General features: G+C 37.4%; 1 protein-coding gene across 1 annotated transcript; it reads right to left on the bottom strand.

Moving 5' to 3' along the window:
* Window positions 1-7,405: 7,405 nt before the first annotated feature.
* Window positions 7,406-9,999, bottom strand: LOC131619056 (uncharacterized). Its single transcript, XM_058890199.1, has 6 exons — window positions 9,970-9,999; window positions 9,786-9,869; window positions 9,190-9,529; window positions 8,411-8,797; window positions 8,200-8,366; window positions 7,406-8,053 (listed from the first exon to the last, which is right to left on the bottom strand). Exons 1-6 carry the CDS (start codon window positions 9,997-9,999, stop codon window positions 7,406-7,408), a joined length of 1,656 nt encoding a protein of 551 aa, XP_058746182.1.
* Between the last annotated feature and the right edge of the window lie 14,256 nt (window positions 10,000-24,255).

The raw sequence follows: 24,255 nt of genomic DNA, 5'->3' as shown, positions 1-24,255 counted from the left end.
GCGGTAAATAATAAACCTGAATAATGTAAATTGCAATTGAATCTTCGAGTACTGAACTTCCACCACAAGTTGGCTGGATCGTTCTTCGGAATTTAAACGGACGGAAATTAAAACAAGGAAGAAAATAATAAGCACGGTACAATTCCGGCAGCACTTCGTTGGCCGGAAATTGCACACCCAGAACTGATGTGACTGCTTCTATTTATAGGGGAGCTTCTGCCGTTGGAATGCGTGGAAATAGGGAACTCCTTGGAGACGTGCGTCTCCACTTCTTCAGGGTGACCCAGCACACGACTTGAGACGTGCGTCTCAAGTGGAGGAAATGTAGGAGGGCTTGGAGACGTGCGTCTCCTCATTGGTGACGTGGCATGGATCGTTGGAGACGTGCGTCTCCACTTGCTTGTGTGATTTGGGCCACGCACAATTTATTACTTCGTGGGCTGACTTTGTGTCTTTGGGCCTTTGGGTCTCCTTTAGCATGGTTGAGCCTTATTTGCACCCCCTTTTCATTTCAGCACTATTTTTCATCTTTTAGGCACAAATAGTAGTGATTTTAGCTCCATTTCTTTCCTTTTCACAAATAGTCCTCAAAACGAACATAAAACCTAAAACAATGAAAATACCAGCATAATACCAACATAAAGCAACATAATTAAGATAAAATAGGGAAATAATGTATGTAAATCAAGCCAAATATGTGATACGTTTTCGTGTTATCAAATACCCCCACACTTAAACCATTGCTTGTCCTCAAGCAATCAACCACACGGTAAAAGAAAATGATTAAGCAAGATTCGAAACAAAGGGCATGACACGACTCCTAATCATATTTATGTTAGGCAAATGTTACATCGATAGGAAATAGATATCAACACCAAGGATACCGTAACGACACAATGTTCAAAAACTCCCTCCTTATACAAACCAATTCGAATTATGCCATTATAACTCAACCTATATCTCTCGTTTTTCTTTCGCTCCTTTTCATTCAAGCGCAATCACATTAAGCCCGTTATCCGTACACTCACATAGTAGGGGAAATCGGTTAGCGACTATGATCCTTTTCTTTTCTTTAGCACGGGGTTCTGGTTTTTAGTGGTGCAACCCCATTTTTCCCTACTGCGGTTGCGGGGGATCGAACCGTAGTCCACCCTACCAAGCCCAGTACCAGTGACCTCTAGGCCAACCAACACTGAGTGCTAATTATTAAATCCTTATTAGCTTAACAACCGTTGGGCTAAATGACCGGGTGAGGGTCACCTAACTTAGAAGGCTATTCTTCAATTAAATCATTTTAAAAACAGGATCATTCACTTATATTCATCGACTCCCTACGTAGTTTGTGCTTAAGATGGTGCCGACTGCTAATATAAACTACTTAAGAGCTACTTTGAAAACTTGAGCCTAAGGTCTCGACATAATGGGCATCCAAATTGATATCACATAATGAGGGGGTTTTGGGTGTCAGGACGGTATCGATGTTGTTGAAACATCTCCAAGTCTTTCTAACAATGCCTAAAGTGTGACAACCTCTATACTTTCAGAGTGTGTATGCCATGCGTCAAAATTCAAAATTTTTTTTGGAGGTTAAAATTTTCAAATTTAGGGGAAATTCGATAACAACAGAAAATCATATATAAAGACTTGACAACATAACTAGAAAACAATAAAACAACAAATAACAACAGAAAATCATATATAAAGACTTGACAACATAACTAGAAAATAATAAAACAACAAATGAAAGCGGTAAAGCTTCTCCCCCACACTTAAACCAAACATTGTCCTCAATGTTTCGATCCAAAGTGGAGAAGGAAAAACAGAACCTGTATGGATGCTACCGGCGGGCTATCACGACCAAATCCACTCCGCGTCCGGAGGAAATACCTTCTCTTATCATACTCATCAATTTATGTCACCACCAGCAGCAACACTCGTAGGAATGTGCGTGGAGACCCATTTATCTTTGAGATGATCGTCTATAGATTTTTCGCCTAGATATGGCCGAGAAGTAACATGCGATCCATATTTTTATTTTCTGCAAATTCAAACAATTAAAAGGAAAACATTAAATTGAAAACTCGTGGGTTGCCTCCCACGCAGCGCTTTGTTTAACGTCAATAGCTTGACGGCTTAAGAGTGCAAGCACTCAAGGTGGTTCTCTTGAGAATGACTCCTCAGTTGAACTTTTAACAAACCTCGTTTTCCATGGCCACTTATCAAGCCATCTCACATATCCCTCACCTTTTCTTTTCTTTCTTCTATGGGGTGGTTCATTCTTTTGAAATCGTGGTGGCGGTTCTGGATCGATCCTAAGTATCATCTTTTCGAGTTCGGGCTTAGTGATATTATCCACCACCTCAAAGGTTAACCTTACCCTCTTATCACTAATGATATCCTTAGTTTCGTGGTCGTCTAAATTTCTCTTTTTATGCAAGACTTCAAATAAGGGTGCATTAGTGTTGATATTTTCCAATATCTTCACATACATTATGGATTTGGAGTCTACCTTAGCTTCCATAAAACTTTGCGGGAAAGGAATCGGTGGGGTATAGGGAAGAGGAATAACAATAGGTGTTTCCCTCTCTACCTCTTCTACAACCTCCCTTTCAGATAGTGTTGGTGGATTTTTCTCAATCTCCACTCTTTTCTCACTAGAAATCTCTTCAACCACATTATCACTCTCTTCAATCTCATAATCACTCTCCTCAATCTCATTATTACTCTCCTCAGGCATTTCAATTTGTTCTTCACTAATGGTTGTGCCAATATACTCCTCAAGTAAGTCTCCTAGTGGCTTTTGTTCAAGTTGGGCGATTTGAGTATCTAACGCCATGTTGTGAGTCGCGAGGGATTCAACCATAGTGGTCAGTTGCCTAAGGGTTTCATTGTTTTGAAGACTTTGTTTGATAAACTCTTGGTTTTGGACGGTTTGTGTCTCTACAAAGTGCTCCATCATGGCTTCTAATCTAGAGTGAGTTAGCGTCTCGTCGGAATCCTCCATTGACGTTTCGAAGTTAAAATTATGGGATTCTTGAGGTTCTTCAAAGGGAGCTAGCGTTGCATTTTTCGTTTCCTCAAAGTGCTTCGTCATCATAGATTCTAGCCTAGAGAGAGTTTGTGCTTCAATGAATTCCTCCATTAAGATTTCGAGGTTGGATTTATGATAATCTTGTGACTCCTCGAAATGTTGGGCGTTGTGATCGTAGAGGAAATTCGGTTGATGATAAGTTTGAGTTGCATTGAAATCCTCTATTGATGCTTCAAGGTTAGAGTTATAGGATTCTTGTGGTTCCTCGAAGTAGGTTAGCGTCGCATTTTGTGTTTCCACAAAGTTCCTTGTCATCATAGATGTTTCATTAAAATTTTCCATTATCATTTCGAGGTCGGATTTATGGGGTTCTGGAGACTCCTCAAAATATTGATTATGGTGATCGTAGAGGAAATTCGGTTGAGGATGGGTATGGTTGGGATTATAAAATTCTTGTGGTTCCTCAAAATGTTGGGATTGGTGATTGTAGAGGGAATTCGGTTGAGGATAAGCTAGTGTCGAATTGTAATCCCCAATTAATGTTTCGAGGTTTGGATTGTAGGTTTCTTGTGGTTCCTCGAAATGTTGAGATTGGGAGTTGCAGAGGTAATTTGGGTGAGAATGAACTGGTGGCGCAGCATTGAAATTCTCCAATAGTATTTCGAGATCGGATTTATAGGATCCAGGTGATTCCTCGAAATACTGGGAGTGGGGGTTATAGAAAAAGTTTGGGTGATACATAGTAGTAAATGAAAAGAAAAAAAAAATGCCTTAGTCTCTACGGTGTAACAGCGAGTTACGATATCGACTTGAATAGTCCCCGGCAACGGCGCCAAAAACTTGATCGCGACTTTGCGTGTCTATTAGTCGGGATAACTGCAAGTGCACAGTCGTGTCGTGTAGTTTTAAAAGATATCGAATCCACAGGGACTATAAATCGACCTACCGTTATCTAAAGTTACTATGTAAAGCTAAGGCTAATGATATTTGGGTTTTTTATAAATGGGGAAACTAAAAATATTAATTCTAAGAATATAATAATAAGCGAATATCAGTATGTATTTCATCTAACTTAGGTGATCCGAAGTTCCATTGGCCAGATTCTAATTAAATCAAAGATCTTTACTAACTATGTTATTTAAAAATCCTCCTCTCAAACTTTCGCTCTATTGATTCAGACTACGATCCTAACTCTTAATGTACGCTTTCGCCATCCCACCAGATTTAGAAACGCTTTTTGAAAACAACATAGTTAATAAAATGCTTGTCTTATGAAGTCGTTATCTATTTAAATCTCCTAATCTCAAACTTTCGCTCTGTTGACTCGGAACATGCTAATACCCCTAACGTACGCTTTCGCCATCCCGCTCGGGTGTAAAAACACTTTTTGGAAATAAATAAGTTCTAATTAGTTTTAATATGCTTTCGCCATCCTTAAAACTAATGTCCTATGTCTACTATCCAGTTAAAGATCTCAAACTTTCGCTCTATTGATTTTAACCTTTGACCGTCTTAACCCCTCAAACTTTCGCTCTATTGGTTTTAAGACTTACTAATTAAATTAGACATACAAACCAAAAACAAGTGATATTTAATAAAATATAATTAAGCCAATTTATTTCGGATCCCTACGGTTAAATTATTTTACATACTGACATCTAAATAAATTAGCCAGACATATTAATATGGTTAAACATGCATAAATAAATTTGGTTCATAATGATAGGCATATTAATAGGCATATAATATATCATGCAAATAAATATAAATAAAGGCGGTAAATAATAAACCTGAATAATGTAAATTGCAATTGAATCTTCGAGTACTGAACTTCCACCACAAGTTGGCTGGATCGTTCTTCGGAATTTAAACGGACGGAAATTAAAACAAGGAAGAAAATAATAAGCACGGTACAATTCCGGCAGCACTTCGTTGGCCGGAAATTGCACACCCAGAACTGATGTGACTGCTTCTATTTATAGGGGAGCTTCTGCCGTTGGAATGCGTGGAAATAGGGAACTCCTTGGAGACGTGCGTCTCCACTTCTTCAGGGTGACCCAGCACACGACTTGAGACGTGCGTCTCAAGTGGAGGAAATGTAGGAGGGCTTGGAGACGTGCGTCTCCTCATTGGTGACGTGGCATGGATCGTTGGAGACGTGCGTCTCCACTTGCTTGTGTGATTTGGGCCACGCACAATTTATTACTTCGTGGGCTGACTTTGTGTCTTTGGGCCTTTGGGTCTCCTTTAGCATGGTTGAGCCTTATTTGCACCCCCTTTTCATTTCAGCACTATTTTTCATCTTTTAGGCACAAATAGTAGTGATTTTAGCTCCATTTCTTTCCTTTTCACAAATAGTCCTCAAAACGAACATAAAACCTAAAACAATGAAAATACCAGCATAATACCAACATAAAGCAACATAATTAAGATAAAATAGGGAAATAATGTATGTAAATCAAGCCAAATATGTGATACGTTTTCGTGTTATCAAGCAGTATGAATAATAGAAATTTAGCGGACTTTCTTGTAAATGTGCTAGTCGTTTGTGACGTATTTGTGAAGTTGTGATTATGTTGTTGCTATTTTATATTGACTATTGTGAAGTTGCAGGAAGTTTTGTGACGAGAAATACCTCTATTTATTGGTATAACGACGATATAGGCTTATGCCTTTGTGACGATGATGTTGTTGTATGTGTTTGTTGCATTCATATACATACGCATTTTTGGCGACGACCTGGATTGGCAAATTAGCGACGAAGGCTTATGCCTTGATGCCTCTGTTTAACTGGCAATTGGCGATGGGGGCTGAAGCCCTGGGTACCACATGTATATGCACAGTTGTGTCTCATTTGAAGTGGCATGAGTTGATTTTTGTGATGTGAAGTGATTTATAGTTTTATGACTGTGAAGTGATAATTTTGTATGATTTAATTCTAATATATTATTTATCATGCGTTTGTTTATATTGGTAGATATCTCACCCTTTCTGAATGATGTTTACCTACCATGGGAAATGGACAGGTACTCAAGATAGCGGTGGAAATTTTGAAGTGATGTTATGAAGTCTTTAGTTGCTGTTAGTCGAGTTGTTGTCTTGCTCTGATACGTAGCACTCGGGGGGGATAAAACAATTGTTTTAATTATTATTTCTTTTGCTGAATTTTTATATTGTTTTGGTTTAAGTTGTAACTTAAAGTTACCGTGTAAAGATGCTACAACATTATTTGAATGTTTATGAAGTTTGTTGATTCCGCTGCGAGTTAATTATTGAATTTGAATCAAAGTGATTTTTATTAATGATTTGATTTATCATTTTAAATTCCTGTGCTATGTATCTGTGTGAAGGCAAGTAAGCCGTAAATGTTTTTGGAATGACGAATATGTGATACCTCAAATGAATTTGTTTGGAATTTATACTCTGATTTTTCCGTCTAATTATCGGGTAGTTTTGGGGTGTTACAAACAGCCTCCAAAGCAGCAACAATTGCAACATCGTTTCTTCCATCCATACTCTGTTCACACCAAAATTAGCATCAAAGTTAGAATTAACTATCGACACTAATCCAAGTGTCACACTGCATACTCAATAACATGGTTGTACGGACCAAACTGCTCTGATACCACTAATGTAACACTCATCTAACCCACAAGAAATATTTGCAATATAATACGAAATAAGTCAGAGTAAAATTACCGACAAGGGTGTCACATCTTCATAAAAATTCACAATTAAATGTCTTGCTCCATAACACGGGTTGCACCAATTTTAAAACATACATCGGATGACAGTTCAACATATTTATTCAAATACTTCGCAGCGGAATTCATAATCTCATCTCAATTTCAGTTATTTAAACGAAACTCCGTTGAACTTTATAATCACAAAGGTTAACACCAAACAACATAATCAACATGAATATATATAAAATGACAAAAAATCAAAACTCAAGCGTTCTCGACCCGATGCTAGGTATTAGAGCCATACTCCCTTATTCTAAATAAACGATCAAAAGGACTCCACGAATTGTTCAACTAATTTTAATTCATGCACCATCATCATCGACATATGCAAGGACTTCCTACTCAATGAACCATTCACCACATTTGCTTTACCACGATGGTAACTTAAAACAAATTCATAATCTTTCAACCATTCCAGCCATCTCCTCTGCCTCATGTTTAACTCCTTCTGGTTAAACAAGTACTTCAAACTTTTGTGATCGCTAAACACTTCAAATTTAGAGCCAAAAAGGTAATGTCTCCAAATTTTCAAAACAAACACCACACCTGCCAACTCTAAATCATGTGTGGGGTAATTCCTCTCCTGAAATTTAAGTTGTCTTGAAGCATAGGCAACAACTTGTCCATTCTAAATCAATACACCACCATGACCCATCTTCGATGCATCACAATACACCACAAAAGACTCACTTGGATTAGGAAAAATTAATGCCAAAGCGGTCGTTAACTTCTTCTTCAATTTAACAAAACTTTCTTCACACATAACATCCCATACATAAGCTTGACCTTTTCGAGTCAACTGAGTTAACAGTAATACTAACTTAGAAAATCCCTCAATGAATCTTCGGTAGTAACTAGCTAAACCAAGAAAACTTCGAATCTCAGTCACAAATTTTAGAGTCTTCCATTGCAACACAACATCAACATTAGAAGGATCCACAGCAATTTCACCACTAGAAATCACATGGCCAAGAAAACTCACTTCCTTCAACCAAAACTCGCACTTCGATAGTTTCGCATACAACTTCTTCTCTTTCAATACTTGCAATACCACGCGCAAATGTTCAGCATGATCCTCTTTCGATTTGGAATAAATCAATATATCATCAATGAACACCGCCACAAACTTATCCAAATATGAATGGAATGTCCTATTCATGTATTCCATAAAAACACCTAGAGCATTTGACACACCAAACAACGTTACAGTATATTCATAATGACCATACCTTATTCGAAAATCCGTCTTTGGAATATCATCTGGTTTAACTTGAATCTAATGATAACCCGACCTCAAATCAATCTTACTAAAAACATTAGCACCCACCAATTGATCCATCAAATCGTCAATCCTCGGGAGGGGATACTTATTCTTGATAGTCACTTTATTCAATTATTTGTATGCGCACCCCAAGGAGAAACACTCGGTCGAACAAACTTCTTCTCGAGCATCTCGTCCAATTGCTTCTTCAATTCATTCAGCTTGGAAGCCAACATCCTATAGGGAGCCATCGATACTGGACTCGTACCTAGCACAAATTCTATAGAGAACTCTACTTCATGTTCTTGAGGCAAATCACTTATATCATCTGGAAACACCCAGGAAATTCACAATCAACCAGAAGTTTAACACCTGTAGCTTCACGGTCACTTTGCAACGATGCAAACATCACGACTTCATCTCTAAGGCATTCACTTACTTGCTTAGTAGTCAACAACATCAGTTCCCCATTATCACCAAACTCGGGATACCTCAACGTCTTATTATAACAATTAATATGAACATAGTTGAACTCCAACCAGTTCATACCAAGAATCACATTGATTTGGTGCAAAGGTAGACACACCAAATCCATCATAAAACTCTTATCAAAGATAGTCAAAGGACACCCCTTACAAACAAAAGTAGTAGTAACAGAACCACTAGAAGGAGTGTCTATTACCATACTATCATCCATAGGAGACATATTCAATCCCAACATAGTAGCACAATCAAGTGAAATAAATGAATGAGTAACACCTGTATCAACAATAGTAACCAATTCGACATTGTTAATAAAACAAGTACCTTGAATCAAGTTGTCCTTCTTGGAATCCTCAGTCCCACTCAAAGCGAACACTCTACCAATAGTCTTGGCAGCATTATCATCCTTCTTTGGCTTCTAGCACTGGGTGCTGATATGACCCTGTTCACCATAATTAAAACACGTCAGACCATCATCTTTGCAGTCAGTAACACGAAGACTAGTCTTACCACATTTGTAACACCTCGACACCTTTTTCTCACATTCATTAGAACGGCGACCATACTCACCACACTTGTAACACCGAACAGAATCAGGAGCCCCCTTGTCTTTTTACCATAAAAAATCTTCTATTTCCCTTTCTCAGCAGGAGCACTTTAAGGCTTACCATGGTCTTGGTTCCTCCCCTTCTTCTCATTGTGACTCTTATAATATGCTGAATGAGCCTTGCTGTCCTCCTCATAGATCCTACAGTTGTTCACCAACTTAGGAAACCTACAGATATGTTGATATCCAATTGCTTGTTTGATCTCCGGACGCATCCCATTCTCAAACTTGATACACTTGGAAAACTCAGTCGTCTCGGTGCTATAGTATGGATAAAACTTCACAAGCTCTACAAACTTGACAGCATACTCAGTAACAAATGAATTCCCTTGTTCCAGCTCAAGGAATTTCATCTCTTTCTTGCCCCGAACATCCTCAAGGAAATACTTTCTCAAAACTCCCTAGTGAACACAACCCAAGTAATCACCTCACCAATAAATTCCAATCTCTGGCGAGTGTCAACCCATCAGTCATCTACTTCTCCAGCCAGCTTATGAGTACCAAAATGTACCTTTTATGCTACAAAACAATCCATCATCTAAAAATCCTCTCGATCTCCTTAAGAAATTCATGTGCTTCATCTAGATTATACCGACCACGGAATGTAGGCGGATTCTCCCTCTAGAACGTACTTAAGCTTCACGACTCATCAATCACTCTAGTAGTAAGCTGATTCTGCATGGCCTGAGCAACAACCTCCAAAGCAGCGACAATTGCAGCATCATTTATTCTAGCCATACTCTATTCACACCAAAAAGTTTGCATCAAGGTTAGAAATAATCTACCGACAATAATCCAACTGTCACACTAGTGACTCAATAATCTGGTTGGACGGACCAACCTGCTCTGATACTACTAATGTAACACCCATCTAACCCACAAGGAATATTTGCAATATAATATGAAGTAAATTAGAGTAAAATTACCGACAAGGGTGTCACATCTTCATAAAAATTCATAATTAAATGTCCTGCTCCGTAACACGGGTTGCACCAATTTTAAAACATACATCGTATGACAGTTCAACAAAATTATTCAAATACTTCACAGCGAAATTCATAATCTCATCTCAATTTCAGTTATTTAATGAAACTCCATTAAACTTTATAATCATCAAGATTAACACCAAACAACTTCTCAAATAACATAATCAACATGAATATGTCTAAAATGACAAAACATCAAAACTCAAGTGTTCCCAACCCGATATTAGGTATCAGAGCAAGACTTCCTTATTCTAAGGAAATGATAAAAAGGATTCCACAAAGCTATCCTCTAATTTCAACGGACTACTCCTGATTACCTGTGCGTTACCCACGTGGAGGCAAAATTCAAACAGAAAGGGTGAGTATTTCATTATTATTATTATATAAGACATAAGGAATAAATATATTAGTGGTACTCAATTAGTCAACAACTACACATATACCGATACAACATATCCTCATGCATCGCATACTTACTCGCACTTGGATATCACCATCTATTCACACATCATCACACAATTCATTCATAATTATCATTTAATCATTCACATAAAAAATAGTCAAACATCATTCAATCGTGCAATGTCACAACAATGCAATGCAACATCAATAGTCTCATGCATGTGGTACCAATACTTCACTGATGACTCATTCATCGTTCTACTAAGATCTCCACCATAGGATCGATTCCCGCTTGGAAGCAGGGCTCATCACAATATTACACTCAATTCGCACAATGAGATTAAGGGTCGTCACTGGACTAATGGTCCTACAAACATCACTAGACTATCGTCCTACAAACATCACTGGACTTTCATCCTACAATTATGCTATGAATGTATGATGCTCAACGTCACAAAATCAACGATCACATCTAGTCAAAATGGCATCACCATTCATTTATTCATCAAAATCATATCATTATTCAAACACACCACTTCATAACCATCTTAGTCAACTCAACACATAATCATCAATTATCATGTTATCAATCAACACAACCACGTTCATCACATCGAAGTATAAAAATACATGAATTCAAGAAATCAAGTTTCATACAAATTGCCCTATAAGCCTCCTTTTACCTAGTTAGCATTAGAACCCTTATTATGAACTTCCCAATATGCTCTTACTAACTCCATCTCACAATATCTTTTATTTTATTTCATTTTATTAATAATGCTAATTAGAACTATTTTATATTATTATTCTAACTAACACCTTAATTCTACTATCCCACACACATCAAAATAAACATCATATGTCACATAACCTTATTGATAAATTATATTGACTCATATAATCACATCAAAACATCAAATAACAGATTAAATAGTTATATCTAATTATCAGGGTGTTACACTAGTTGTGTTGGCCAGGTTGTTCTTGGGCCCAGTTGTGTTTCAATTACATAACTCAATAGGTGTCTGTTACAAGTCATTAATGGACGGTTACAAACGTTACAATTCATTGATGAGCGATTATGAACGTTACAAGATGATTTTAATAACCATTAAACCAAGGACCATCCTATATAAAGGGTAATTTGAGAATAGAAAAAAGGGATGGAAAATAAATACTTATGATACAGACATACATAGGGGCTCCCGATAGAGAGATAAGCAAGACACTTTTTCTTGGGTCAATACTACACTCATAGTATCACTAAAATCCCCCAGAATACTAAATAAACCCATCATATTGAGGCTCACCCTGTTCCTATAGGGAAGTCACCCGGTTTAGTGTTTTTTGCAAGAACAACACTTTATTTGAAACTTGATTTTTTTATTAACGAGGCTTGATATAACTACTTTAATAGACACCATCATCAGAGATTACTGGATCAAAGATCATCATAGGCTCCATCGAACTCCGCTTGACATTAGTTGTTGTCATCATAAAAATCACTGTGATCATCTACAAATAGTTGTACTTGCATACACATAAATATACAATTAAGACAAATTTCTTATATTTGATTGACGCAAATATATTTATAGATAAAATAACAACCTATACCGATATTGTGTGCCTGAAGTACTTTAATGACATAAACATTGCTCATAAGTATTCTTGGAGAGTTACATGTCTTTATTACTTGTACCCTTAGGTGGACGAAATAAGGAAGCTCAAAATAATATAGTTGGCCTAAAACATATATCTCACAGTCACACACACACACACACAATGTAGTCGGCAAAAACCGTCTCTTAGTCTCTATCACACACATGAACACCATATCAACATTGAGTACAACAGAGAGTTATCTTAGAAATGTATGTTTTCTCCAATGAGTGACACTTGTTTGCATATTCGTATAGACAAGTCTTATATCATGTTTTAGTTGATGCCATTTACTTTTTTGTCATATAATGATCATAGTCACACACAATCATTGGAATATATTTGTTAATATTTTGCGACGAGTGATTTGTGACAGCCATATCATGTATTCACATTTACCATAACATGTACTAAAAAAATTTCCTACATGAAAATGTCTAGAGGAATCCCTCTATTGATGTCTCCCATACTCTAACTTGAGAAAAAGTTGATATGTCATCTTTTAATTTAAGAAACATATGATTGAAGATGAAATGAGAGGTGTGTGTGATGTTCCATTATGGTAAACACCATTTATCAATGTAGATAACATCTGATGACACCATATATATAACTGTTACACTTATTGAAAAGAAGTATTAAAAACTAGAATTTAACATTGACAAAAAATTCCTTTTAGAACATATTTTCTTTTTGCTGAAATGATTATTCCAAAAGTTTTATGAACTACTGCTGTTTATGGAACAATACACATGAAGGATAGAAAAACACTTAGAAAGGGGGGGTTTGAATAAGTGTAGCTTTAAAACTTGTAAGATAAAAACAATTTGCACAATGATTTTTATCCTGGTTCGTTGTTAACTAAACTACTCCAGTCCACCCCCTTGGAGTGATTTACCTCACCTGAGGATTTAATCCACTAATCGCACAAGACTACAATGGTTTTCCACTTAGACAACTTCTAAGTCTTCTAGAGTATACTGATCACAACCTGATCACTCTAGGATCAAACTGCTTAGATACCCTCTAAGAATTTCTAGAGTATACTGATCAACAACCTGATCACTCTAGTTCTTACAACTTAATGTAAACAAATTTGTTTAAGAGTTACAATGCTTCTTATAAAGCTATTATCACAACTGTGATTTTCTCTTAAGTTTAAGCTTAATCTCACTAATATATTACAACAACAATGTAGTGAGGTTGAAGATGAAGTTTGAGAGCTTTTTGAATTTTACAGCGTTTCTGTATATTTGCGCAAGTGTTGTGTTCAAAGTTCGTAACCTTGCTTCTCACCAGAACTTCTATTTATAGGCGTTTGAGAAGATGACCGTTGGGAGCATTTAATGCTTTGCGTATTCCGTACAGCATTGCATTTAATGTTTCACTCTTTTGTCAACTACCTCGAGCCTTGCTTTCGCTGTGTCTGCTGACGTTGCCTTTAATAGCTACTAACGTTCCTTTTGTCAGTCAGCGTAGCCTGTCATCTTGTACTTGCTTCTGATATGATGTTTGTGTAAACAACGTTTGAATATCATCAGAGTCAAACAGCTTGGTGCAGAGCATCTTCTTGTCTTCTAACCTTGAAGTGCTTCTGAGCGGGATACCATGAGAACTTCAGTGCTTCAGCTTCTGATCTCACGTCCTTCTAATGCTTTCATAAACCATGTTCTGATTCTGCTTGACCATCTTCTGATGTCTTGCCAGACCATGTTCTGATGTTGCAAGCTGAACCTTCTGAGTCAGTGCTTCTTGCGCTGATTTTGTGCATACTCTTCATATAATTTCTGAAATGGAAATTGCATAGTATTAGAGTACCACATTATCTCATACAAAATTCATATACATTGTTATCATCAAAACTAAGAATATTGATCAGAACAAATCTTGTTCTAACAATCTCCCTCTTTTTGATGATGACAAAAACATATATAAATGATATGAATTTGCAATCAGAATATTAGACGGCTAAAGACAATTACACAGTTATAGCATAAGCATATAAACATAGTGTGTGAATATGTCTCCCCCTGAGATTAACAATCTGCCCCTGAGATAAATAATCTCCCCCTGAAATAAATACTTGAAGAAATTTATAAATAAAGGACTTCCCTGAGTATTTTCCATTTCAGTTGAGACGATCACATATGCTTAGATCTTCAGAACATTCATAGCTTCTGCTTCTTGCTTCCATAGGACAGCTTCAGAGCTTGAATTTCTTCTTGGATCATTGCATGCTAGATTGTATCAGAACATTGTTGAATGTACCAGAGCATCATCAGAGCATCTCTACATCCTAAAATGTTACAAAACAAACTATACGACAAAAGTCAGAGCATGAATGAATCAGAACATAATATATGTATCAGAACATATAATATGTATCAGAGCATAAACAATAATGTTTCAGAGCATATTTAGAACTAAAACATGCATCAGAACATATAAGGAATAAGAATGTGTTAGAGCATATTCTATCATCAGAATATCATAACATTCTTCCTTCTTGCTTCTGATCTTGAAGCTTCATAGCACTCAGCTTGCTTCAATTTCCATGAGCTTGTTTCTATACAGAATTGCTTTTCCCCATGTCTTTGCTTCTCATGTTGAGCTTTTAAGATTGTCTTCAATCCCGCAAAACACTTAAAGACACAGAAGTTGCAAATTCTTGCTAGAAATGTGGAGACTTTCTCCCAGCAACTGATAGTATAAATCAGATCATTTATCACATTTTCTCCCCCTTTTTGTCATACCATCAAAAACACAAAAGATTCAGATGAAAAAAAACAAACAATATGAGAGAAAAGAAGGATAATTTTCATTGATTGCAAAATAGAATTATCAGAAGGTACAAGGAAGATGCATAGAAGACAGATGCAAGAAACAAAGAAACAACTAAGACACAAAGGACTAAGACGACCCTAGCTTAGACATAATCTTGGCCAGCATGTCATGAATCCCAGCAAAACTCTCAGTCTGCCTCTCCATGAAAGAGCGGAACTCAGCATTGGTGTCTTCTTGCTTGTCCATACAAGAAGCTAGCTCAGCTTGGTTCTTCTGAATAACCTCTAGAGTCTTCACCAGAAGAGAGGGTTCACTAGAAGAAGCTTCACAACTTCTGTTCAGAGGGACAGCAATCTCATCAGCAGCTTCCATTGTTAGATCATCATCATGATTTTCCTCAACAGTAATAGTCTCATCAAGATGATCTTTAACATCAGCTTCTCCCATATAAGCATCTTCTTCATACTCAAGAGCAAGAAGATCAGAATCTCCATTCTCAAGAGCTTGAAGAATGGCAGCAAGATTCCTTATAGCAGAAGGACCTTCAACTTCTAGAGGATCAACAACTTCTGGAATGACCAAATTGGGGTTCTCCTCAAAAGGATTTTCCCTCAGAAAGTCAAACAGTGACTTGAAGTCTCCAGTCAGAACTGGATACTTAGGTCTCCAAACCACAATATCCCTACAGAGGTTGGCTTCCATTTCCGCAGAAATTCGCGCTTCTACAAGTTCATCAATGAATTTCTTCTCTTCAAAGCAATATCTCCCACCAAGACGACTGAACCAGAAGTCTTCATAGTTCCTCAGAATTCCACAAGGTCGTGGAGCAAGTTCTACACAAATTTCCTGAAGTTCTTCAAAATAAGCATCTGCTTTTCTTCGGAAGATTCTCCAGAATTTTCGCATAGCAACATCATTTAATCCAGCATGTTCAACTATTCTGAGAGTATCAAAGATTCTTCTGATATTCTTCTTTACCATTTCATAGATTACACCAATAGGGTATGCTCGGCGGGATTTGATTTTGGTTATGGGAGAGTCTGGTTTTGGGACAGAATAGGGTTGAGGCTCTCTATCAAGACGGAAGGATGATTCTGCCTCATTCTCATAATCTAACACTACCCGTTCAGCTTCAGGACGAGGCTTGGGAGTGTAATTGCAGTCACGGAGCAATTGCTCATGTGATGCAAAATCTGGAAGATCAGATACTGAGGGATTGTTTTGAGATGTGGAAGGAATGGGTTCATAGTGTGCATGAGGTGGGGGTTGAGAAGTGGATATATTTGTGTGAGGTGGAAAGAGATTTTGAATGGGTTGAATATCAAGAACAGGGTTTTCAAGGGCCTGGTCAGAAACAATGTTGGTTGTGGATGGAGAGGGAGGAATGGGAATATTTGTGATGGGTGAATGAGAAGGGGTAAGAGTATTGGTTACATGAGAAGAAGGAGGTGTGAGAACATGGATATTTATGGGTGATTCTGATGGGGCTTTTTCTAATTGATTTACTGGTTCAGGGGTTTGAGCAACATTTATTGGTGCAACTTCTGAACGTAAAGCAGGAACAGAATCAGGTTCAGAGAGATGTATACCTTTGGACACCTTCTGAATAGCCTCAAACACAGCCTCCAATTTCCTCTACTTCTTATTCTTCTGCTCTTCCACAATCTTTGCCTTCCCAAGAGAAATTTCTCTTCTTCTGGCAGATTCCAGTTTCTCCTTCTCATTATCAACAGCCTTCTGACATTCAACTACTTGAGTTGTTGGTCCTTGAATACTTCCTTCTGGCTGATTCATAGCTTCTTGAGCTTCTTCTTCTTCATCCGAATCTTCAATGATTAATTTTCTTTTTCTTGTCTTTTTCTTTTCAACAGCCTTTTCACTTTCCACATTCTTATTTTTCATTTTTCTCTTCTTCTTCTTCTTCTTCTTCTCCTCAGCAGTCTCTTTTTCACTATCTTTATTTTCAACTACAACTTCCTGAACTACTTCAGCAACAACTTCTTCTTGAGCAGCTTTCTCAACAACAACAGTAGCAGCAACTACACTTTGGACTACCTTCTCCTGGTTAACAGAAGGGTGATCAAATTTTCGCTTTGTCCTTCTTTCCTTCTTGACAACAGCATCAGGTGCAGCTTCTAAAACATCTTCTGAAGCAGCAGGCCTGGAAGTGGAAACTTTCTTGCGACCACCTTTAGCAGGAGCAACTTTGCCTTTTTCTTCCTTGAGTGAGTTCAAATATATAGTTCTGACTCCTGGCAGCTCACTTCTGAAGAAGGACTCAAAGTCAGCAAGAACAGGATCTCTTCTGCTTATTGCTCCAGGAAGAGGTTGAGGGGTTTGTATGATAACATCAATAACACTCATCTTTCTCAAGGTGAGAGCATTCAAGCAACTTCCAGTATCAACAACAAGATCTTTGATGATCCCTTGAGCTTCCAAGTCTTCAACAATCTTGGAATGAACCAGAAGATTTGTAATAATTCTTCCAAAAGTAATAATAGTACACTTCTTTGTTCTGAAGGCATTTCTGTTCCACATGTGGTTGAAGATTATGTAGATAACATCAACCTTCTTCTGAGTGGCAATGCAATACAGAATGTATTTCTGCTCATTGTTGACAAAATCTGCAGAATGGGTTGCTTTCCTGTGATAGAAACACCCCAGAAGAATCTTGGTCCAGATTTTGTAGAGATCCTTCATGCCCTTGACACGATCGGTTTTCTTCACGTCTTTATAGAGAGTAGCCAACACCTCATCCCAATCAGCTCTTAGATTAATTTCATGAGCACCCTCAGGGTTTCTTAGATCAAACATCATTCTCAGGATGTTTTCAGTAACGACCACAAACTTCCCATGAACAAAAGACAGAATAGATTTAGGAGCTACAACAGCGTGCACCCAAAATTCTTTTACAAGATCTGGGTAAACCGGTCCACAGAACTCAGCAAATAATGAAGTCCATCCTTGAAATATGATATCTTCTTTAAGATGAAACTCATGTTCTTCAAGACTATCAAAGTCTACCATAAGTTCACAGATAACTTCCAACTCCTTTTTGGGAATAGAGCAGGAGATAACTGGAACAATTTGCTGATCTTCTTCTTGAAGATGGAGAGGAGAAGATGAACCAGCGTTGAGAGATGATGAAGCAGCCATTGAAACAGTACTGAGATTGCAAGAAATATTTCTGGGTTTGCGCTTAGGGTTAGAGAAAAGGGCAAAGAGGTTACAAAAATGTATGCACAAGGAGAGAGAGAATGAGAGCGAAAAAGATAAACGTTATGATTTGAAATATATTTATAGAGGCGGATTTGAAAAAGAATGCAATAAAATTATGAGAATGAACAGTTACAGAATCAAATGAAATCATCTGCATTAAATGATGAGTGACGTTAGGTGAGAGAACGTGGTAATTGAAATGATTTACACAGTTACCTAGGGCGGCGTCCCATCAGATTCACTCACGCTTTTACCATCCGTGCAAACACGTGTTCACCATCAGAAGACACTTGATAACAGCTGTGTTGTATTGCATTTGCTTCAGATGATGAATAGAGCTTTTCATCTTCTGATTCTGGTCACTGATTCTGACTACCATTCTTTAGAAATGATCTAGTTCTGATAGGATCATCTTTCTTTCCAAGGATCACATCTTCTGAGTGAGCTGAGGTGAGTCTAGAAGATCTTCTGACGGTTGGCTCTTCAGAAACTCTGAGATTCTCTAAAGATGCAGCAACTTGATCTTCTGATTCTTTGCTTCTGAGATTTTCAGCTTCTGAAACATTGCTTCTTGGTTCTACAGCTTCTGATATATCAATATCTATATCTGCAAAATTCTCAAACTGCTTTGGCTTTTCAAGACCAAGCTTATCATCAAATCTGATATTGATTGATTCTTCTACAACCAATGTTTCAGTATTGTATACTCTGTAGCCTTTAGAGCGTTCAGAATATCCAAGAAGGAAACATTTTTGTGCCTTAGAATCAAACTTACCAAGATGATCTTTAGTATTCAGAATAAAACAAACACATCCAAAAGGATGAAAATATGAAATGTTGGGCTTTCTGTTCTTCCATAATTCATAAGGAGTCTTATTTAGAATAGGTCTTATAGAGATTCTATTCTGAATATAACATGCAGTGTTTATTGCTTCTGCCCAGAAGTGCTTAGCCATATTGGTTTCATTGATCATGGTTCTGGCCATTTCTTGTAGAGTCCTATTCTTTCGCTCTACAACTCCATTTTGCTATGGAGTTCTAGGGCAAGAGAAATCATGGGCAATACCATTTTCTTTGAAGAACTCCTCAAAGAATCTGTTCTCAAATTCACCACCATGATTACTTCTGACCTTTATGATTTTGCACTCCTTCTTAGATAGAATCTGAGTGCAGAATTCAAAGAACACTGAATGAGACTCATCCTTGTGTTTTAAGAACTTTACCCATGTCCAGCGGCTATAATCATCTACGATGACTAATCCATATTTCTTCCCTCTGACAGATGCTGTTTTGACTGGTCCAAACAGATCAATGTGCAGAAGTTCTAGCGGCCTTGAGGAAGAGACAACATTCTTAGATTTGAAAGCAGGTTTGGAGAACTTGCCCTTCTTACATGCTTCACAAAGAGCATCTGATTTGTATTTCAGATTTGGGAGTCCTCTGACCAGATTTAGTTTGTTAATCTGAGAAATCTTTCTCAAACTAGCATGTCCTAATCTTCTGTGCTAGACCCATTGCTCTTCAGAAACAGACATAAGGCAAGTCACCTTCTGCTTCTTAAGATCTGAAAGATCAATCTTATAAATGTTGTTCTTTCTCTTGCCTGTAAATAGGATTGAGCCATCCTTCTAACTTACAGCCTTGCAAGACTTTTGATTGAAGATTATATCATAACCATTGTCACTTAATTGACATATGGACAATAAGTTATGCGCTAATCCTTCTACAAGAAGTACATTAGTTATGGAAGGAGAGTTACCAATACTTATGGTTCCAGAGCCAATAATCTTGCCCTTCTGATCTCCTCCAAACTTGACTTCTCCACCAGATTTAAGCACCAGGTCTTGGAACATAGACCTTCTTCCCGTCATGTGTCGCGAGCACCCAGAGTCCAGGTACCATGACATTTTGTGCTTTGTCTTCTTTGCTGCTAACAATATCTGCAACAGAAATTATCTTCTCCTTAGGTACCCACAATTTCTTGGGTCCTTTCTTGTTAGTTTTCCTCAGTTTTGATTGAACTTGGGTTTAGCATGATAAGTAACAGGAGGAACAACATGATATTCTTTAGGTTTGGCAGCCTGATATTTTTTAGGTTGTGTCACATGCTTTTTGGTGTGTGTAGTGTTAAAGCTTTTGGCATGTGAAGTGAGCCTAATATCATGTGAGTGGCCATATTTGAACTGATCATACAATGGCTTGTATGTGATTTTCAAATCATCTACAGGTTCAAATTTACGTGGGATATCACCCTCATAGCCAACGCCAATCCTTTTGTTTCCAGAAACACCATATATCATAGAAGCAAGATGACTTCTGCCAATACTTCTAGATAGAAACTTTCTGAAGCTTGAGTCATATTCTTTCCGAATATGATTAAGACTAGGAATGGATTTTTCTGATTCAAAAGGAGATCCAATATCTTTGGATAATTTTAAAACTTTTTCCTTCAGTTCAGAATTTTCCACTTCCAGCTTCTTAGTTTCAAATTCAAATAGCTTTTTCAGCTTTTTGTCTTTGATACTAAGATGAGCCTTGAGTTCCAGAAGTTCAGTTAAACTGGAAACTAACTCTTCTCTAGATAGTTCAGAAAATACCTCTTCAGAATCTGATTCTGATGTAGATTCTGATCCGTCATCCACTGTGGACATCAGTGCAAGGTTTGCCTGCTCGCCTTCAGATTCAGATTCAGATTCTGATTCTGAATCATCCCATGTTGCCATAAGACCTTTCTTCTTATGAAACTTCTTCTCGGGATTCTCCTTCTGAAGTTTTGGACATTCATTCTTGAAGTGTCCAGGCTCATTGCATTCATAGCAGATGACCTTCTTCTTGTTAGATCTTCTGCCTCCAGAAGATTCTCCTCTTTCAGGCTTCTTTGAACTTCTGAAGCTCTTGAACTTCCTTTGCTTGCTCTTCCAGAGTTGGTTTACCCTTCTGGAGATCATGGACAGTTCATCTTCTTCTTCTGATTCTGATTCTACAGAATCTACTTCTTCACCCTGAAAAGCGTTAGTGCATTTTTTATAATTAGATTTTAACGCAATAGACTTACCTTTCTTCTGAGGTTCATTAGCATCCAGCTCAATTTCATGACTCCTCAGAGCACTGATCAATTCCTCAAGAGAGACTTCATTCAGATTCTTGGCAATTTTTAAAGCAGTCACCATAGGACCCCATCTTCTTGGCAAGCTTCTGATGATCTTCTTGACATGATCAGCCCTTGTGTATCCCTTGTCAAGAACTCTCAATCCAACAGTTAGCGTTTGAAATCTTGAGAACATCTTCTCAATATTCTCATCATCCTCCATCTTGAAGGCTTCATATTTCTGGATCAAGGCAAGAGCTTTAGTCTCCTTGACTTGGGCATTTCCTTCATGGGTCATTTTCAATGACTCATATATGTCATAGGCAGTTTCCCTGTTAGATATCTTCTCATATTCAGCATGAGAGATAGCATTCAGCAAAAGAGTCCTACACTTATGATGATTTTTGAATTGCTTCTTTTGACCATCATTCATTTCTTGTCTTGTAAGCTTTACACCAGTAGCTTTCACTGGATGTTTGTAACCATCCATCAGCAGATCCCATAAGTCACCATCTAGACCAATGAAGTAACTTTCGAGTTTATCTTTCTAGTATTCAAAGTTTTCACCATCAAATACTGGTGGTCTAGTATAACCATTGTTACCATTTCCATTGTATTGCTCAGCAGAGCCAAATGTAGATGTATTTGTTGGATTTTCACCAGACATCTTGACTTAAGCGTTTTTCTCTTCCTGAATCTTTTCTAAACACGGTTAAGTGCTTGCACCTTAGAACCGGCGCTCTGATGCCAATTGAAGGATAGAAAAACACTTAGAAAGGGGGGTTTGAATAAGTGTAGCTTTAAAACTTGTAAGATAAAAACAATTTGTACAATAATTTTTATCCTGGTTCGTTGTTAACTAAACTACTCCAGTCCACCCCCTTGGAGTGATTTACCTCACCTGAGGATTTAATCCACTAATCACACAAGATTACAATGGTTTTCCACTTAGACAACTTCTAAGTCTTTTAGAGTATACTGATCACAACCTGATCACTCTAGGAACAAACTGCTTAGATACCCTCTAAGACTTTCTAGAGTATACTGATCAACAACCTGATCACTCTAGTTCTTACAACTTAATGTAAACAAATTCGTTTAAGAGTTACAATGCTTTTTATAAAGCTATTATCCCAACTGTGATTTTCTCTTAAGTTTAAGCTTAATCTCACTAATATATTACAACAACAATGTAGTGAGGTTGAAGATGAAGTTTGAGAGCTTTTTGAATTTTACAGCATTTTTGTATATTTGCGCAAGTGTTGTGTTCAAAGTTCGTAACCTTGCTTCTCACCAGAACTTCTATTTATAGGCGTTTGAGAAGATGACCGTTGGGAGCATTTAATGCTTTGCGTATTCCGTACAACATTGCATTTAATGTTTCACTCTTTTGTCAACTACCTCGAGCCTTGCTTTCGCTGTGTCTACTGACGTTGCCTTTAATAGCCACTAACGTTCCTTTTGTCAGTCAGCGTAGCCTGCCATCTTGTACTTGTTTCTGATCTGATGTTTGTGTAAACAACGTTTGAATATCATCAGAGTCAAACAGCTTGGTGCAGAGCATCTTCTTGTCTTCTAACCTTGAAGTGCTTCTGAGCGTGATACCATGAGAACTTCAGTGCTTCTGCTTCTGATCTCACGTCCTTCTGATGCTTTCATAGACCATGTTATGATTCTGCTTGACCATCTTCTGATGTCTTGCCAGACCATGTTCTGATGTTGCATGCTGAACCTTCTGAGTCAGTGCTTCTTGCGCTGATTTTGTGCATACTCTTTATATAATTCCTGAAATGGAAATTGCATAGTATTAGAGTAACACATTATCTCATACAAAATTCATATACATTGTTATCATCAAAATTAAGAATATTGATCAGAATAAATCTTGTTCTAACAACACATACTATAACAATGAAAAAAGCTGTAGATAGAATTACATTAAATTTGCTTTGAGACGCCATAAATTTGCCCAATCTAATTATTAAGAACTCTAGTTTGATTTTATCATGTCACAATCTCATCCATCTCATAGTATGCTATACTATACCCTTCCTCGTGATCCTATCTCGCTCCATGTTTCAACACACGCTTCATAAAGCGACTATAATCCTCAATCCAACTAACACCTACCACGTGTACTCTCTTACCCCTAGTACTTTCAACACGCTAATATTTGAGTATGTGCGTGCGAGTTGCCTTAATATCTTAGAAGTTACTCTTATAATTTTACAATACAATAATCACTTAGACGTATGATTAAGCGAGCTTTCACACTCCCTCTCATTCATAACCTTGAAACTTCAAGTTCCTCTATTTGATTCATCATTGATTTGACACTTCATTTGGAACTTGATTTTTCTATTGACGAGACTTGATATAACTACTTTAATAGACACCACCATTAGAGATTACTAGATCAAAGATCATCAAAAACTCCACCAAATATCGTTTGATATTAGGTGTTATCATCATCAAAATCACAACGATCATCTACAAATAGTTGTACATACAAGCACATAGATCCACAATTCAAACATATTTCTTATATTTGATTGGCAAAAATAAATTTGTTGATAAAAGAACAACCTATACTAATATCGTGTACCTAAAGTACTTCACTAACATAAACACTGTTCATGAGTATTCTCGGAGAGTTGCATGTCTTTCTTACTTGTGCTCTTAGGTGGAGAAAACAAAGAAGTTCAAAATAATGTAATTGGCTGAAAACATCTATCTCTAAATCATACACACACACACACACACACACACACACTCACACACACTCACACACACTCACAATGTAGTTAACTGAAAACATTCATCTCTCAGTCACACATACACACACACACACACACCACATGTGCGTTGAGTATAAGAGAGAGTTATCTTGGGAGTGTATATTTTCTCCAACGAGCGACACTTGTCTACAGATCCTTACAAACAAGTCTTAAATCATACTTTAGTGGATGCCATTTGTTTTTTTTAT

This window comes from Vicia villosa, linkage group LG7, assembly GCF_029867415.1.
Source record: "Vicia villosa cultivar HV-30 ecotype Madison, WI linkage group LG7, Vvil1.0, whole genome shotgun sequence".
Lineage (NCBI taxonomy): Eukaryota > Viridiplantae > Streptophyta > Magnoliopsida > Fabales > Fabaceae > Vicia > Vicia villosa.
Note: the sequence above shows the minus strand (reverse complement) of the source record. Positions and strands in the feature narration are given on the sequence as shown.

What these genes read in the sequence shown, in the direction of transcription:
- LOC131619056 (XM_058890199.1), bottom strand. Translation starts at nt 9,999, where the DNA reads ATGGGTGTTACATTAGTAGTATCAGAGCAG. An exon ending in GGGGAGGAACCAAGACCATG is followed by an intron (nt 8,798 to 9,189) that starts GTAAGCCTTAAA and finishes TTGTTGATACAG; the next exon opens with GTGTTACTCATTCATTTATT. An exon ending in AGAAGTTTGTTCGACCGAGT is followed by an intron (nt 8,054 to 8,199) that starts GTTTCTCCTTGG and finishes GGTTATCATTAG; the next exon opens with ATTCAAGTTAAACCAGATGA.